Source organism: Pipra filicauda, unplaced genomic scaffold (genome assembly GCF_003945595.2).
Source record: "Pipra filicauda isolate LSUMZ 115617 unplaced genomic scaffold, ASM394559v2 scaffold392_size659746_pilon, whole genome shotgun sequence".
Lineage (NCBI taxonomy): Eukaryota > Metazoa > Chordata > Aves > Passeriformes > Pipridae > Pipra > Pipra filicauda.
In genome coordinates this window covers 563870-583023 of record NW_024104523.1, presented here as the reverse complement: position 1 = coordinate 583023, position 19154 = coordinate 563870, and the positions used below count along the sequence as shown (strand labels likewise).

Here is a 19154-nt window from a genome sequence, read left to right as displayed (position 1 = left end):
ACTGATTCAGTCTCACCCAGAGACCAGGACATGCTTTGGTTACTCCATTCAACAGCCCTTTTTTTGAGGGTAGTATTTATTGGTGGCAGAATTGTCCACATATCCTTCACTCAGCTGGGAGGAAAAACCCCTGATATATGGTTGGACACATTCATACAACATCAGGATGGATACATGCAATGCTGAGATGATGAGAGATGGAGTAGAGCATCTGTCACCTCCTATAAATGACCAAGAGGAAGTGAAAGAGAATAAAAAAGTCAAAAATTCCCCTCTGTTGTTCAGTTCTTGGAATAACTGCTCTGAGCAGGCCCTGGCAGCAGCAGGAGTGGGTGCTCCTGGGTTCACAAGTGGCACAACCACGCTTTGACACCCGGCTCCTTCCAACTCATTGTTAACATGGGAATTGCCATTAATCACCAATCCCTGTTACTCATTCATAACAAGACATGGACAGCCCTGCTGCCATCCTGACCAGCACACCACCATCTTCAAGCTTTGCTTTTTTCATGATCCATACCTGAATATTATCCCAGCAAAAACAAGCACAGGCAGAGTCACACAGCCTCAAAGAAATCATGAGGATTAGAATCCATTGAAAAAGTGACATTTGAATACATAAGAGTTTTGGAGGGGAATTTCACATGTTCAGTCTTCTCTGAAAGAGTTTGGATTTGTTTACTAAGTGTATTTTTCAGCCAGGAAAAGCTTGGGTTTTTTTCTTTTCTAAGCAATTGCTCAACATCTTCCCCCCTGTTAGTTTCAATAAAGCCAATACATGCAGCAAAATTCACCTGAGGTTGCACACACGCAGCAATGCCACCTCCTCGAAGGGAAAGCTGTTCAACGGGACTCACCCTGCACAAACAGCTTCCTTGGGCTGTGTGCAGGGGTCAACACGTTCCTGCTCATACCCACCTTGGCCTCCTGCACTGCAGCATCAGGGGCTGGAGACTGACCACGGTGTGAAGGTGCTGCCAGGGCTCCCATCCAGCAGGAGGAGAGCAAACCTTCTGGCACCATTAGCGGCCTATGGTGTGGGGTTTTTTTAATTAGGAAAGTAATAACTTTGCTGGTTTTTCTATTCCAATCCTGTTCTATTCTGGGTAAGGGCTCTTATTGTAATAAACAGGATTGCAGCCTGGACTTGAAGGCTCATGACTGTTGATGGGAAATATTTAGTTTCATAACAGCGGCTGCAGCCAGCAAAGCACAAGAACATTTTTTTTTTGCAGGAACATGGGAGCTGCTATTTTTAACTGTTCTCCCCCGTATTTCTGGTGCTTGGATAAAAGATGCGCCAGTTGAAACACGTTGCAGCAACGTGCAGCATTTAACTCCATCTGTGCTGTGGAGAGAGGATGTGCAGGGGTCTGGTGGGGGGCAGTGGGATGCCCATGCTCACTGTAGGCTGACAACCTCCTGCAGCTTTACAGTACCCAGCACCAAGGCCATCATCATCAGGACATGACATGGCATTCTGTGCACTGACACACAGCCCCAAAACACACCTTTTGGTGCCAGCCCTGGGCCAGCAGTGGGTGAGAGCAGGGTTTGTTTGTGCAGAGCGCTGCAGACATCCAGAGATGGACATGAGAGCCTGGGAAGAGCAAGAGGTGTCCAGTGAGGATGGTCACACGGTGGGTGCAAGCTGCCCAGGTGTCACCCAATGCATCCCCCCATTTGTTGGCATCCTTCTGCCCCCACTGGGAGGGCCCTTTCCCTCGAATGGGGAGCAGAACTCACGCTCACCATCTTTCCCACCTTGTCTCCTTTGGGATTATAAAGCCCCATCCAGTGTCATGGCTTCCATTCCTAAGTGCAGCACAGATCCACTGAAAAAACAGACCTGATGAGGCTGGAGAGACTCTGACACAAGGCTCCAGGTGGGTCTAAGGACTCCCAACCAGGGCACCAGAGATTTTGCAAACCCAACAGCATCAACGCAGACAGAAGTGGCGTTTAAGTGCATAGTTGGTTGAAACCACGTTCCTCCATGTCCAACAAAAATACATTCTTAATAGGCGTGGAGCTAAGTGGAGTCACCCAGAGTTATGATTTCCTTTCAGCAGACATTTAATCTTCAGGCTGTCACTTTCAGTCAGGCCATGATTAAAACAATAAACCCCAGAGAAGCCACCCTGCCCCCCGTCAACAGCTGCTTCTCCTCCACACACTGTGATGGAAGCCATTCATCACTGAAAAAAAAGGGGGGGGGAATTAAAGACAGATTATTATTATTTATTATTCAAAGATGCCATTTTTGGCCAGCAAGCTCTCCTTGGTACAGCAAGGTTGGGCACAGCAGATGCTGACTGGGGAGGGAGAAGTCACCCTACGGTGTAGGGGATGCATCACTGCTGCACGTGCTCAGTGCCTCTAGGACCTTCACCTCTGGTTTCATGTGAGAGGCAAGTCACTGTATTGAAAGGAATCCCCCATTTGCCTCTGAAAACCTTCTTGGACATTTGCATTCCATCAGTGAAATCCCACCTAGACAAATGGTTTGCAAAGGGGGAAAAAAAAAATCAAGTATCATGCATTGCCAAAAATAAGCAGTAACCACACCACTGTAACTCCCAGCCCTGATTTCTGTGATTTTGGGAAGTCCATTCTCCTGGGTTTCTGGCCTTCGTGCCCCAAGTCTCAATCTGGATGGCACTGTGGGGTCCTCATGGCCTTAAAAGAAGCAGATGATGGGGAAGGAGAAGGCACATGGATTATCCTTTGAATCTGCAAGGCAGTTTTGTCTGTGCACACATTTATTGTGGACATGACAGGCAAGATCCATCCCCCTGGACTGACCACAGAGCTCACTGGCAGTCTGAGGAGACACCTAGAACTGGCCCATGACAGAGATGCTGGAGGAAACAGCCCATGTCCTGCCAAGCTCAGGATGTGGAGCGTCCCACTTGGACATTTCATTTAGGGCACAAAGACGGGCATTGCCAAAATGCAACAGTTTTCTTGGAGTGGGTTTTCCAAAAGCTCAACATGTTCCACTTCAGTAAGGCTGGAAAATCTATCGTGTCAGCTCTCCTGCCATGCCTGCACATACTTGCATTTTCCTGGCAGTATATTTAGAGATTTCCACTCCATGGCCTGATTTGGGATGAAGTCAAATATGTGAAATCTTGGAAGCTGCCACAGGAAAAGAAACTCCATTTTTCAACCAGCTTTAGATACAGCCTTCAGCCACGGTGATAAATCTTCTGCCAGCCTGGAGAGCTGTACTTGCCTCTTAGATCAGGACTTAACATGGTCCAGAAGGTCTTTGTCCTGCAGCCAGTTCAGGGAGGTGCTGCTGTCCCACCCCTCTGAGATGGGCTGAAGATTCCCACAAGACACTGCTTTGCTGACAGGAGGCAGCAGCAAGAGAGGGCAAGTGGCAGAGCTCCCTGGCTCCCTGTCCCACCCAGCCCTCACAAGCCAGATGAGCAAAGAGCTCAACTTTCCTCCAGATATCCCTGTTCCCTGAGGGTCCCATAACTACAAGACTCACATCTCCTTGCTGAGGCAAGGGAGGAAATGATGGGGCTGACTCGGAAGAAGCTCAGTTCCCAGTTCCACAAAAGGACCAGCCTCAGCTCAGTCACATCCACCCACGTGTCTGCTGAAGACTCTCCATCACAGCTCCTCTAGAAATCATTTCTAACAGCACTGCTACAACAGTCAGGCAGTTTTGTGGGGTGCAAATCCACAGGCAAAGCACCAGCTGTGGGAATCACCTCATTCCACTGTGGGATGGACCTGGCTCACCCCCCTGGGCGAACACACACCTTTCTGGTTTGTGCTGAATGGTGCTTCCCAGGCAGGACAGCTCCCACCTGAGCTGACTGTCCTGGGGAGGAAGAAGAAGAGACCCTTAGCTGTCTCACACCCCTCACAGCTGGGGATGAAGAACACTCTGGAGCTGCTTTAATCCTGCCTTCACTTTTTATTGGCCCATAGTCCACACGTGTCACCAAGCCAGTCCCAAACCTGCACATGGGATGGATGGAAAGCCACTGTGTCAGCTCAGCAGCGTTATGAGGACCCATCTCAGAAGCACGGTGTGACTTTTCCCACCTGGGGACAGGTTTTTCCTGAGAGCATCCACAGTGCCAGCCCCACTGGGAAGAGGGAGCAGTGGTGTAACCTCACATCCCACTTCCCTTGAGGAAAGCTCACTGCCTCCCCTGCTCCTTGGGGGAGGAGCACTCATCTCCTTCACACATGGCTGCTTTTTGGGAAAGTGGGACTGACCTCATCACCTGGCCACTGAGATGGGGGGCTCTGTGGTGTCCCAAGATGGCTTTATAGCCTGGCTAATTTTAGTACCCTCCCATTTACAAGGAGTGCTCCACCTGGCCCCACTCTGAAACCACCTCTGGGGCTGGAAAAGAGCAGCTGTGAGACAACATCTGGCATCGCTCGGACAGGCAGAGGCAGGAAGCAAAGGAAAACAGCCTCTGTCCGAGACTGCTGAGGGACTCCAGCTAGACAGAGAGCAAAATTTGGCCAAGATGCTGGAAAGAGTAACTCTAATCTTGAGAGTTATTAAAAAAGACAAAGAGGATGAGACATTATAAGATGCTGATTGCCATTTGTCACCCTTCAGCCTGCTGTTAACTCCCACAGCACCTTTCCCTGCCGTGACATGGAGATGTTGATCCCCCTGCCCCACCAAAGCCATTTCAGCTTTATCTTTAGAGTTGGAGACCCGGAGGCTCTATCCCAGCATCACCCTCAGGACTCCACCATGGTTTTTATTAGTCCTGCTGGAAAATCCAAGCCAAACTGAGAGCTGGAGCCATCAGGTGAGGAGCTACAGCACAGCAGTGCCAGGTGGGGAGATGGACACCTACCCAAAGGGAGCTCAGGTGAGCCAGCTGGAGGTCTGGATGGACATCCAAGGCTTGTTTCAACTCAGTCCAAGCCACTCCAGTCTCAAAATCAGCTTGGAAGCAATGCTGTTTACAAGCCTACTTATTTTGGCAACCAAGAAATAGTAAGTGAGTGATATTATTATTATTTCAGCTTCAGCAGAGTGAATGATCAGCTTTGCAAGGAATGCAAGCTTGGCTCGCTGCTGAGGGCTTTGCAGAGATACCCATCTCCTCTTAAGGGGGTCTCTCTGTGGACTGAGCTGCTGAAATTTGACTGCCCATGGAGGGTCAGAAGCCAGATCAGCAGGGAAACAGGAGGCCAGCCCAGATACACTCCTGATTCCCAACATTTGGCTGAAATTCAAATGAATCACTTAGTGACCAAGAAGGGAAGTCACAGAAGCCCACCAGCCCCAGACACCCAGCATCCTTCCCCCACCCAACTGCAGCTCCCAGCAGAGACCCAAGTACTGAAGCACAGCTCACCAGCTCCAGCCCAGCTTAGTGTCTTCAGGCAAAAAAACCTCCCCTTCAGCACCTGCCCCATCCCTACTTTAATAGCCTGCGCTAATTAGCCCTCATTACCCTCTGAGCTCCTTCTGACCACCTCCCTTGCTCTGCAGTGGAGGGATTTCCCTCATGAGCCCACCCCTGATTGCTCCCTGCACAGATGAAGGGACTCACTCCTTTTCCTCTCATTTGTTGCTTTCCCTCCTCCCATCCTTCCCTGCTGGTTGCCCAACTCCAGCACCCACACAGGGATCCCCATCCCTCCCTCACCTCCCTTCTCTAAAGGGAGACCCCCCTTCATCCCTCCTGCCCCACATTCAGCCCCACCTGGTGTCTCACCAGCCCAGGGGTGTGTAGGGAGATGGGGGTGAAGCCACAGTGTGTCCTGCCTTTTCCTGAAAACCATCTCTTTTAAGGAAAAGTCTTTGTGGGTGTTTCCTGCCTTATGCTGCTGCTGAACTTGTAGCTGCCTGTGCTGACAGAAGGATCCTGTGGTTCGGGCAGGGGTCTGGACACAGCATCTGGCCCTGCCTGACTTGCTGGCCTGCACAGAGTGTGAAGCACAGGGGTCCCCACCTCCACTGTGGTCCCCTGATGGGTTGCACGGTGTCCCCAGGACAAACCCGCTGGGCAGGCAGCCCCAGTCCCCCCGTTTCCCCACACAAAGCTCCTGCATATTCCCAACCCCAGCGAACACTGTAGGACACCTCAGGGCAGCAACACAGGACACAGATGTGGCAGCTTATAGAAAGGACTGGGGAGTCTTTTCCCCCTTTTATTGAAAATGATCATTTCTATTCTAGTGTAAACACTGTACATTTTACATCACAAAGCAAGAGATAATTTACAGGATACACTTCCATCTGGGAATCCCGTGGCTTCACGCGTCAAGCTCCAACAGCCTCATCAATCATCCATCCCTGTCATGCTCAAAAATCCCACTTAGAGAGAATCAGCCACCTACTGAGAAAGGGGGAGCCTGAGAAAACAGCATTTGTACAGAGCTGGTGAGAGAAATGTGTCTCAAGACCGTTTTCTCCCCGAATGGTACCCAAAACTAGTGATAACTGTGGTAACCATGGCAACCTCCTAGAGCTGCAACCAAAAGTCTACTAAAACCCTGGAGAACTCCATGCTTTGAGGATAAGGCCCTTGATTTGCACATATATTTACATGTTTTAATAAAATACAGATTAAACATACACAATAATAAAATTTTGCTTTGGCTTGATAGACAACAAGATGCTGCCTGTTGGCTGAGATCACCAGCAATTAAGAAACAAGCACCAAAACCTCCCCCTTCATCCGGCTGGACTCTGTTTAGTAAATCCATGTAAAAAACCTAATTATTGGGTCACCCATCACCCAGCCCAAAGGTGATGTAAAAGGTCTCATCTGAACTGAGAACAGCCCAGTCACCTGAGGACATCCCTGACCAACCAGCCCGAAACGAGGCAAGACCCAACTCAAACTGGAAGTCAAAAGCTTGCACAACCTTCCCCCAGGAGCAGCTTGTGCCAGACAATTCCATTCCTCACACAAATATAGTGAGGAGGCTGAAGGTGGGTTTGCACAGATGTTTATGTGACCCCTTCATGTGAACATCACAGTGTGGGGATGGGTGTCTTGGTCCATGGATGGGTGATGGGGTACCAGGAGCTTCATGCTCTCTGAACTGTCTCCTTGCTAACTTCAGAAAGAGGTGTCTGTATACAGGCAACAAAAAAAAAGCTGCTCAAGGCGATTTTCCTACTGCAGAAAAGGTGAGCAAAGACAAGGGGAAAGCCAAAAGGCCACCAAGCCACTGAAGGAAAGAGCTGAAACTCGCTGAAGGAAAGAGCTTCAGGGTGAACACTCGGGGAAGGCCAGGGGAGCTCATCCAGGCCACTGTCACTGCTGGGATGTTGGTGGATTGTGGAGAAGGGCAGCAAGGCAAGGAGAGGGGAGAGCACCAGTTTAAGGCACTCAACAACCAGGTCAACCTCTGAGTAACATTGCAAGGCACTGTGTCCTTTCTGCTTATGCAGGACATGTTCTTTAATAGTTCCTCTGGGTAGGCACAGCAGTCAGGAGTGAGTTTCTAAGTGCAGGCTGAGATTTTCAACATGATCACTTGGCTCTAGGAGCTGGAACCACACTACTCATGATAGAAATATTTAGAGATGTTAGGTTCTCCAGACTGCAGAAAACCAAAAAAAAGGGATCAAATAGAACATGATGGATTTCTTAAAATGCAGTGCTTGCCCAGCCTCTCTGTCCCTGCTGATGTTCTGGTTGTGACTTTCAGCTTTTTGTCCTGATCACAATTTAACTTCTTTTTTTCCCCCCCCTCAAAAATACCCATACAGGGAGAAAAAAAAATTCCAGCAGCAACCCATACAATCACAGGCACAACTTACTCAAGTTTGGATTTGGGGCTTTTTTCCTAGTGTTAGCTCAAATACTCTGGCTGGATTTCCATTCATCTTCTGCCAGTTTAATTTTCACCTTCACTTTGAAGAGATTTCTTTCTCATTTCCTGAACATGATGTTTTAGTCTATCAAAGCCCACTGTCAGACATCTACATATGCCCAGCGTGTCTGCAGCAAACCAGGGTGGAGACCTAAGCCCCTGTACCAGAACTCTCTCTCATAACTGAGTTTCCTTCTCCTTCCCTTATGGTCCAGTCTGGACCACAGAGTAGCTCTTCTACTTTCAGTCAGACTATTCCATGGCAAAGTTTGGACACAAGTGCTATTGGTCATAAATAAGCCCCCTGCCTCCCTCAAAGAGGCAGACATCACCAGCAACATAAAAGATCCTAGTTTCCTCAGGATGTTTGTATGGAAGAAACCTCTTTTGTCCTGCATCTCCTCTACTCCTCATTGAGAGAAAAAAATTAGGTCCTAATTAGAGCCCAGAGGGAGGACAGCAGGCAGGGAGAGCAAAGGAGAGTGGTTAAGGCTACAGGACAAGCCTCACTGGGCAGTGTTATGGGAAGTGGGGGGTGACAAGGTCTTTGGTGGGATGCTGAGACGTCACCTGTCATCAGAGGGGCCGGCAGAGACTTTCCATAGGGATGTCCTTCTGTGCTCTCAGGAACCACGTGAACCCGTCTGATTGGAGAGGAGATCCTTGTTGTATTCTAGGAAGCTGCAAATGCCTGTGGGGAAAATCTGCAAAGGAGTGTGGCTCCCTCCAGCACCACTTCTGTGGGGTTGTCACGGGAGGACGTGAGCTGCCACTTCCAGCGCTGCCCAAGGCTGCTGGGCAGAGCTCTGACAAGGGTGAGAGAGGCTGTGGCTGGAACATCAATGCCTGGCTCCAGGGACCTGGATGCAGCACAAACATCCCAAACATTTTCAATGGATTTTATTTCGTTTAATAAAAAACACCAACCAAGCTTGCATGTATTATCTTATATATATAAATATATACAGTATATATAAAACAAATGCATCCGGACAACGCCTTTCCCTGTGGCACAAACTGTAAGGCATAGAAAGGAGTGTCCTAACAGTCCTATTCTTGGCACTACAGAGCGATCCCTCCGCTGCCCTCCCCCTGTTCACACACCCACGTTGGCTTTTCTCTCTTTGGCTTTTTGAGGCAGCAGTGCTGGCAATACCCAGCAAAGCAACGAAGTGCTCTGAAGCCCAAGGAGGTCTTCCTCACACCTTGGAGTGGTCCAGGCAACCCAGACAGGATGAATCCATCTCGTTGCACTAACAGGCTTCTCACAGACTATCACTAATGGTGCTGCCTCTGTGGTACAAGGGATGGAGGGATGAGGGCCAGGTGGATGCAATGGAAAGCGGTGACCAAGCAACTTCTCCACGGGTGAGCTGGGGCAGCAGGGAGAGGAGCAAGCTTTGCATCTCAGCACGGTGGTGGTGGGACTTGTCCCTGGGCTGAGACTGGCAGAGGTTTCTTTTTGCAGTCCCATACAAAAATGGAAACCAACAAGGGTGAGACTGTCCTTTACTGAAGAAGCTCGTAGTATATTGAGCAGAAGCAATAAACCCAACAATAACAAGAAAAAAAAAAATGGTGGCATTATCCCAAAAGGAAGGAGGAACCTTGTCACTCACGAGCGGTTCAGTTTGCTCCCCATGTTCAGTTCTGGGCGAGGGTTGGCTGTTTTTCTTCTTCTTCTTTTTTTTTTCTTCTTTTCTTTTTATGTTTTTTTTTTCTTTTTTTTTTTTCTTTTTTTTTTTTTTTAGTTCAGCACAGACAAGTTGCGAAGCAGGACGGGTGCTGTTGCATTTTCTCCTTCTGCAAGGCAGCTGCCTCCAGTCGTTAATTGACTGTGGGCACCTGATTCCTCTGTAAACTATATTCCTTTGCCTTCAGTCTCAGGTTGGCAATACTGTTGGCCATGTTCATGCCCTGCGCCGGGCTGGCGTTGGTACACGTAGCGGAGTAGGTGGCCATGGCACTGTGGGATGGAAAGAGAAACACCACATCAGACGTGGCCTCAAACCCTGGGATTTCCACACCTGCGGGATGAATTTCTGATGCCAGCAGGGAATTACCACTCCTCTTTATTTAACACCCCTGTAAATCTTTCCGCTGCGGTTCACTCACCCAGGGACAGACAGCCCCAAAGCCTCTTGAAGTCAACAGGAAAATTTCCACTTCCTATTTTCTAACCCCCCTACAAAAAAGGTTTACAATGAGGTCAGCCTGCCAGTTAGACCATTGTCCTTAAAAGTATTCCCACTGGAAGCAGTGTCTTTTTGATGAGAGCAATTTTTGGTTTTATTGGTTGTGAAATCACGTCACTTCTGAAACACATGTTACATTAAAAAAACACTCTGGGAAAAACCCATTTCAACAATTCTGATGTTTTCTGGTTTCAGCCTTTTGGAATGAAAATTTCCACATTTTTTTTTCCCCTCAAAACTTCAGCTGATCATAAAGAGGATGCCCTAAAGGTTAAGGGAAAAAAATCCAACCGTGAAATACTTTTTCTCCCTTCAAATAATGACTTTATTCATAAAAACCATCACTTCTGACAGCAGAGGCTAAACCAAAACCTCTGACTCTTTTCTTATCCTACCAAAAAACCTGCAAATCTGTTTTCCAGACTACTTGAAAACTTGTTTAACCCACGTGTCCCAGGGATTTCTGCAAAAAGCAACCCCCCTCCTCCTCCAAACCAGCACACTGTCTGACCCGCTGCATTTCCTATACATGTATCCACAGATCAAAACCAGTTGACCATCACCACATGAACTAGAGATGCCCATTTAACACAGAGGAAACCACAAATGCTCTGCTGGAGGTAAGCTCAGGTCTGGTGCTGACCTCTTCCATCTGCCTGCCCAGGTGGCTCACGGTTGAGGCTCTGCAAAATGCTCCCCTCCATCCACAGCCCAAGAAAGAAGATGGCTTGGCTTGGCTTTTTCCTTTTTTTCTTTCTTTTTTTTTTTTTTTTTTTTTTTATTTCTCCCAGCACTGAGCTCCATGACTGGAGGAGTCTTTGCAACAGCAAATCTCCCTTGAGGGACAGGGGCATTTGCTGCACAGATCCAGGCTGGAGGAATGCCTGCTCATCCCAAAGCACTGGTCGTATCTCTGACCTTGTAGAGTAGAGCCGACCTGTCAGGAGTTTAAATGCCATCCAGTGCTGCCTGAATCCTCAGCCTCCAGGAGATCCAAACCAGGGAATACTACTAGGTCCCATCCCAGGCCATATGACTCCCATTTCTCACTTTAAAATCAAGGAAAATAACTTCTTCAGTGAAGGACTGTCATCTTTGCATCAGGACCGGTGGAAACACCACAGCTTACCCACATGGAAAGGGCAGCTGAGATCCATAGGATATAAAGCTGCTTGCACACCCACCCAGAGAAAAGCACTGAATACTCTCCCCAGGAGAGCAAACATTCAGGACTCTCAGAGTCTCTGACAGCTACTGGAAGAACATGGAGGATGGACAATAAAAGAGACTCTGGCCAACTGGGGCTGCAACAGCTGCGTTTCAGCAGGATCCAGGATGCGATGGATCGGTGTGCCTGGAGTTCTCCCCAGCTGGCTGCACCCCCTCAGCTCCCTCTCAATGGCTGAGCTGGTCACTCTCCTCACCTGTAAGTCAGCACCATGTCAGAAGCTGAGTGTTGCCTGCAGAAGTGTGCAGAGCCTCAGAAAGGCCTAAAGCTGGTGGCTACTTAAGCTCTCATTCCCACCTGTTTTCACAGTGTGCATCTCTCCCATGTTTTTGTGCTGGAAGAAGAGCCTCAAGGATATACTAGATTAGATAAAAGCGGAATTTTCAGTCTTGGGTGTCCCCATTCAAAACCAGGCTGCTGCCCAAGTCTGGACTGAAACTCCCATGAGTCTCTGGCTCCCAAGTCCCCAGAGGTATGGGGGAAATTACTGGTGCCAAGTGAAACCTCTGCTAAACCAAAAATCTTCAGAAACACCCTCTTTTAGCAAGTTATTCTACCAGGAGCAGTACCCAAGAAGGCTGTCTCCAAACATCAGAATAGTTTGAGGGTTGCTCCAGAGACTCTTCAGGGTCTAATAAGGTCTGAATTTACCCCGTTGGCCCCTTCCTCTGCCCCATTCAGGCAGAGATAAGACTCTCCTTCCTCCACTCAGCTGTCTGCTTTCATGAAACACAGAGGAACATCATGTTTCTGAGTCCTAAAATCCTCCTTTCAAATATGGTTTTCAATGGCCCATGGAGTCAAAGGTTGTTGGAGTGGGAAGTGCGGGCTGACAGCGCGACTGCAAGTCTTGTTTTCTTAGGAACCTATGCTAAAAAATGTCTAAGCAAAACATTTCAACTTCAAAAAAATAATAGTATCTACTTGGCTGTCTGTGTGACATAGATCTGCAAATAGCTTTGGTTGACCTGTGGCTGAGTGTATTTGGAGAATAAACACGCTGATTGAAAACTTTCCCCAGATCTAAGAGTAAAACCAGCACCGGCGGCGCAGCTCCGGGCCCTGCTCTCAGCCCCCTCCTGGAGTAGCCGTAAATCAGGGGCTGGTCCAGGGAGATGGGGAGGGGGCAGAGGGCCATGCAAACACTCCACATGGCTGGAGTGTTTCAATATTATTTCACCAAGTGTCCAGAATTTTAATAACCTTACTCAGTTCAAAGCTTTAATGAGGCTGTGACAACTCGGCCCGGGTGCCCTTTAAGATGAACGCTATTGCTAAGAGATGATGAGTAGGAACAGAAAGCCTGAGGAGCACGGAGTGTCTGAGGGTCCTGACCGCTTCACACTGCAGAAATCAGCTGCTCTGTCCTCTGCCAATGCTGGGCAGTGAGAGGGTGACAGTCCATCCTAGTTGGACATGTCAACCGGTGGTGACAACTGTAAGCTGCACATATCTCTGCTGAAACATACTGGCTTAAGACAAGGGGAAGATATCAGAACAGTGAGGATGTGTCTCTGCACTGTGGAGAGGCATAGCCAGGTCTGGACCTCAGGGGGGGAAAAAACCCAACCCTAAGACTTTCCCTTCTGCCTTGCTCTCCTTGTTCTCACATCCCAGGCACCTTGGGCTTCTCATTGCCCAGAGTGGCCCCAGACAGCCCTTCTCAGTATACCCCTGGAAGCTGACTTTTTAGGGTCTTCTCCTAGAAGCCCTTACGAAGCCCTCTGTGTAGACATCTTGGGAGGGTTGATCTACTTTTAAAAATGTGAGAGGTAGAAATAAGTCATGAGTATTCAGCAGGGATGTGGTACTGTGACCAGCACAGTCTCAGCAGGGTGGGGAAGGAACTTGCTTCTCTTCCCTGATCTCACCATCTAGATGCTTCCCTAGGGTGCTACACTACGTAGTACTTCACAGAAAGCCTTAACCACAAAAGGGGGGTTTTGCCAGACAGCAGTCCTTGGATAAAATCCAAAGGATAAGGGCTATCTCTAAGACCAAACTATGCTGTCAAATGCATCCGTTTCAGTGCCTGACTTGTCCTTCTGGAGCTACAGGGGAGATGGGGAGAACCCCGTGGCACTGAAGCAAATAAACTATCAGGAAGGCTACGTGTTCACAGGCCTTACTGTGCAAACAATGTTTGGGAGCAAAAAGGGGGTCAAGATGACCGAGCAAGAGAGGTCCAGTGCATGGCATGGCTCCTGGAAGCCAGCAGGAGGGTGGCTGTGACCAGGCCGGAGGAACAGGAAGAAACCCAGCCAAATGCTTCAAGGTCCTTACTGACAATGAAGGCACTGTGCTAAAAAACACCCACCAACCTCATTTTTAACTGCCTATGAGCCAGCTGGCTCCCCACAAACCAACACATCCTGTGGATCTTACGTCCACACCCAGTTCCTGCTGGGCTGTGAATGGCATGAAGGAGGACAGGGGGGCCTGTGATGTGCATGGACATCCCAGATCCTTTGAGACTGGGGTTGCCACATCTACGCTTCTTTCCTGTCACCCCTTAAGCAGCACTGACCACAGGAGATGGGCACTGAACACCAATTTGTCACCTGGTCCTTGCTGCGGGCAAACCACAGCACAGCACAACGTTCACACACACACACTTGTGCTCAGGCAACTAGAAAGAAACTGCTCACACTGAGGGAAGGAATGGGAGCAACATGCAAGGAGTTTCCAGCCCTTCCTTGCATCCCAACCAGTGACTGCCATGGGACAGCCACAGAACTCCCTCTTCTGGCCACTGTGTGTGGCTGAGCCTCCCCAAGTGCTCTGCCCTCACCTCCCCTGGATCTGTGCCCCATGGAAAGGTTTCTTCATTGCTTTAAACTGGATGCACGTGGGAAGCAAGTGCAACCCCTTCTGTTTCTATGTATCTCTACCCGATCCTCTTTTGAAACTTCCTGAGCTGCAGAGAAAGGGACCACCAAAAAAGAAGCTGCCAGAAAGCCATGATGATGCTGAGCTGAGCCCACCTTGCAAACCTGGCAGTGAGATGGGGTGGGATGGGAACAGGGGAGGAAAACCAGTGGGGTGGTCAAACTGCTGTACCCTCCAGTTGTTCCATGTGAATATAAACAGCCCATGAGAGCTGTCTGGGGGCCACTCTCAGGCTGCTCTATACTATGCCAAAAACTGGCCAGCCCAGAGGGGTTGTTCACTTACCTGTAAGGCGAGGCGGTGCCCCAGGAGAGATAATCAGTGGGTCTCGGAGCTGGGCGAGGTACTATGGGCTGCTCCACGGCGGTCACGTCCCCTGAGTAGGATTTGAGCAGAGAGGCATTCTTGCTGGCCAGCATCGCCCTCTCGTTCCGGCGGAACTTGGCTCTCCGGTTCTGGAACCACACCTGGGGCGGGAAGCACACAGACCCACCAGCCATCACAACCAGCTCTGCTGTGACACACTCCTTCCCCACACCACCTGTGCCCTCGGGACTCTGTAAAAGCCGGCTGCTTTGGCGTGCCTGTCCCTGGGAACTCCAGTGACAACACAATCCTTATAAAGCCCTCACATGAGGGACTGGCTCAGTGAGGTCCCTGTGGGACCAGCTCTGCCTTGCGCTGACGGCAGCAAGGCCTGGGAGTGCCGTACAACACACCATGTTCCACGGTCTGCTCTGATCTTCCAAAGGCACAGGCTTGCAAGCTAAGGGCTGAACAGCTCAAAATAACAGGAGCAGCCTGAGCATTCACCATCTTGGCCTTGAGAGAGCCACAGGAACACGTGTGACTGGGCAGGTGGCACTTGTGGCAGCACAGCAGGCTTCCCAGTCCTCCTCAAGGCATGTCACACTTGGGGCTGCAATACAGCAGGACCCAGAAGCTCGGTGACCCTTGTGTGCCCCACCGGCCTCAAGGATTTTTGCTGCCTTACTGGGATAATGATGATGATCCCCCAGGTGAGGTGGGACTGGATACAAGGCGATTACCTGAACTCTGGCTTCAGTGAGGTTGACTCTGCGTGCAAGGTCTTCCCGTACAAAGGCATCGGGGTAGTGTGTCCTCTCAAAGACTCTCTCTAATGCCTGGAGCTGGCTGCTGTTGAAGGTAGTCCTGTTCCTTCTCTGCTTTCTCTTCTTCTTCTCTTCTGAGTTCAGCTGATCATCTAGGAGAGACGATTGGAGACGTGAAATGCTAAAAAGGCAAGAGCCCACAGCCATGGGGTGGATAATCTCAGTGGTTTCAAGATGGAAAGGGGCTTGCACAATTTCAACACCACACATTAACCACATTGTGTTAGTCTCCATTTAAATAGGAGGTGGAAAGTCCACTGACCCCAAGCATTTATTTTCCAACTCAACTGCATTAAGATTTGTACCAGCTCTCTAAAGTTACCCCATTCCTCAGCTTCCTTATCTTCAAATTAAAGAAACAAAAGAAGTCCAAAATGCATCCCCCTATTCCCGACAGTCCTGGAAGCCTTTTCTGACTGTAAAGAATCATGAAGCCCTGTTCTCTTGGCTTCAAATTTCCAAGGATTGCCCTGACTGGGATATAATACAGATCTCTGGGGTAGCACAAGTCCTGCATCAGCTCCTACTAACTGTCAGAAGGTGAGCCTGTCTCTGCATAAGGAAAGCACAAGGAAATGGCTTTACTCTAGTTTTGACTATAGCCAAGGTAATGTTGTCCTCTGCAGCTCTGTTTGGTTTAAATTCTCTTATCCTCTGCACATCCAGAGCGGGAGGCGTCATTTCAGGCAGAAACGGGGGAGCTGTGAACAAAGAGGTGTCAGACAGTGGAAATGAAGCGTGACTGATACGGGCCTGAACGTGAGACAAGGACAAAAGCCAGTTTCACTTGTATGCTGGCAAGCCAAGGACATAGAAATACAGTCAGATAGGCAGGGATAGCATTGCAATTGGGAAGCAAAAACCCAGTAAGAGAGAGACTGAGTACAAGCACATTGCATACTGCTGAGTTTGGAACAGTTGTGCCCTCTCCAGCATCCTCTGTGCCTTGCCCAGCCCAGCAAGGTGTTTAGCAACAATCTGTGTGTCCCATAAGAGCGTGTATTGTTCTGTACCTGGTTTGCATTTACTCAGCAATAAATCAATACATCTGGAGTCACACTTATCACTGCTGTCTGTGCCGACGGTCACTGGAGCAACAACAGAGCTGACATAGCTATGAAATGGCTTTTCTTAGCAAATATCTGCTCTGCACCATCTCTCCTTTTTCCAGGCCTGCTGCAGAGCAACGTGTCCTGTACCAGAGTATGCTCACTCATCACAACAGTCACAGCCCAGCAAACACTTCAGTTACTGTGGGATGCCACACTGAAGGAAGTGGAGAGCAAGGCACCAGCCTGGGAAGGCAGGAGGCCACTGCTGCAGCCATAAAACAGTCCCGTGCAGGCTGCAGGACTGGCATGTCATTGCCTTGTACTCATCCCTCTTCAAGTGCTCCAGTATGTATGGAATCCCTCCAGAAACATCAAGGCTTCCCATGCTCCTGCAGCCTCAGCCTTCAATTCCCCCAAGCACAGCGGGACAATGTGAGTGTGGTCCCACTCTCCTGCGTGGCAGAGCAACAGCTACACCTGGGGAGATCTGAGGCAATATTCCTGTCAGCATACATTAAAATACACTGATCACTGTATCTATAAAAATGCACATGTGAGTTAATTATATTTTAAGTTCATTACTACACACCTTGGCCCAGATGACAGTCAGCCTCACCACTGAGAATCAAAGGGCTTGACCTGCTATATACAGTGGCAGAACATCCTCTCGACAGTCATTCCTTTTGCCATATACAGATATGACAGGTCCCCTCATCCTCCTGTTCTCCAGGGGGTATGTAAGGTACAGGGAGAAGCTGACAAGGAAATTGAAGTCTATGGTTGTTGTCCTCACCACCTGTTTGTGTTGCTTTTCACAGCCCATCTGGTACCAGTTACTGCACCTGAATGCCTCTGGAGCAAGGCCCATCCATTTGGGAACAAAAGGACATTCCTCTTAAATTAAAGTAGGTTTTTCAAATTCTTGCAGGTTTACAGTGCCTCCATTCCCAGTCCTCCTCCAACAGCCTGACAATCCCCAGCAGACTCCTTTCCAGCCCAGGGATTCCTGGGTGCAAAAAAACGCCCTTGGTTCTCTTGTATCTGAGAGGAAGCATTTGGAGACCAGATTTTAGCAGGCATGTTGAATCCTAAAGCTGAGCTGGGAGGGGACTGGCAGAGGCAGGAATGTGTAAGACAAACGTGTGTAGGAATGCCAGGGAATTAAAACAAGGCTACAGGTGAGTCTATCCTGCTTAGGTGGTGGGAAGCAAAGCGGAGAAGCAGAGGGATGGAATTTAACCACTGCTTGTGCAGAACACCCTGCACACACTGCTACCTGCTCAGGGGGTAATGCTGTCACTAGGTCTGCCCCTTATAAAGAAGGAAGAAAGTCCCATATGTCCCTCTCTTGACTCACCATCAAATCCTTCGCAAAAAGGGTCAGCTGTTTCCCCAGTTCTGCTGGGGAGCTCTGACATAGTTGTGCTGCTGTGCACCTCCCAACACACCAGACAGTGAAGAACAAGCCTCAGGGCACCAACGTCCCTCAGAATGGCACAAACATCGCAAGACCAGCTGCCGTAGAGGCCAATGTCAACATGTGTGTCTGACCTCCTCCAGAGTTATCCATTTAATACTGTTTTCTAATCTAAACCCTGCCTATGAGAACCGTATGAACAAATCAATGAAGGCCTTTGGGACCCCTTGGGAATCCCTTCCAGGCCTCTGAAGCATCAGTTTCTGCCCAGAAAACTACACCCGGCTGGAGGGAACCCGAGCCCGAGGCCGTCTGGCTGTTGCTCAATCCTGCGTGACAGCTACACATGAGGAAGGGTGAGCACATCACTCTGGGGAGCAAGAAGAAGGGCCAAAGTCTGTAAAACACTGGAGAACAAGAATTCCTCCTGCCAAGCACGTTAACACAATTTGCCTGGTTTCCTCCCGGCGTAAAGCGAGACGCCGGTGATTCACAGCTCACCTCGTAACTGCTGGGCCCAAAAACAGCAGGGCCAAGGAGTGGAAAGTTGTCCAAGGAAAGGCAGTGCCCGTGCTGCAGTGACTCACGGTCGGGTCACTAACACACCTCCAGCAGCGGCTGGCATGGAGCAGGGATGTGAGTCACCCCCTTTTTCCAGGACATAGATGGATGGAGGGGACTGAGAGTAAAGCACAACCTGTGACAGGGGGGTTGGCATTCTTGGGTTCTCCTTTCACAGCACCTCCTCTGCAACAGCACAACACAGCTAGATCCAAATGTCTACAGCAGTGACTTGGGTAGCAGGGGAAAAAACATAATAGTATTAGCCCAAAGCATGGCTGAGCTGATCACTCCTTCCATCTTGCCATGCAGACATGCCATATGCTGATTACAAACTGCTAACGAGGGACTGCAGACACCTAAACCCCAGATGCCTGCAAATGTCACCTTGCTCACAGCACACACTGCCTGCCTTCAACATGTCAGCAGGGGATTTTTTTTTTCCCTGACATTATTTCTTTATCAGGAAACAACACTGAACACTGAATAATGGTATTCCTAAACACTGTTGACAGCGCTAGTGACTGGAGTCAGCAGAAACGGAGAGGAAAACGGCTCTAAAGGTTTTTAGATAGGTCAGAAGTCTTTCATCAACATTCTTTTAATCACAAAAATTTTATTACAAACAGTGTTCTCAAAAGCTGCTCGCAAATGTGTCCCCCAGAGAGATCAAAATGCACGCTCTCCCCTCAGGAACCCAATGCTGGAAAATCTGGGAATTTCATTTCAAAATTCCAACCTTTCATGCTGGGCTGGGGGACTTTGTTTCCTGTTTCTGCATTTGTGTTTTCCTGCACTACCTCTACATTCATCCATAACAAGCAAATCCTGGTGTCCTACACAAGTGCA

General features: G+C 49.2%; 2 protein-coding genes across 2 annotated transcripts in view; both read right to left on the bottom strand.

Annotated features, from left to right (window-relative positions):
* LOC113984907 (flavin containing dimethylaniline monoxygenase 1) overlaps positions 1–5726 on the bottom strand; it is a 31629-nt gene extending 25903 nt beyond the window's left edge. Inside the window, exon 1 of the mRNA XM_027715331.2 lies at positions 5706–5726. The gene's annotated coding sequence lies outside the window, so the exon portion shown is untranslated. The remainder of the gene's footprint in view (positions 1–5705) is intronic.
* Positions 5727–9558: 3832 nt separating this feature from the next.
* PRRX1 (paired related homeobox 1) overlaps positions 9559–19154 on the bottom strand; it is a 37560-nt gene continuing 27964 nt past the window's right edge. Inside the window, exons 2-4 of the mRNA XM_027715529.2 lie at positions 15192–15367; positions 14428–14609; positions 9559–9796 (exon numbers count right to left, since the gene is read on the bottom strand). Of these exons, the coding sequence (XP_027571330.1) occupies positions 9658–9796; positions 14428–14609; positions 15192–15367 (497 nt within the window). The 3' untranslated portion in view covers positions 9559–9657. The remainder of the gene's footprint in view (positions 9797–14427; positions 14610–15191; positions 15368–19154) is intronic.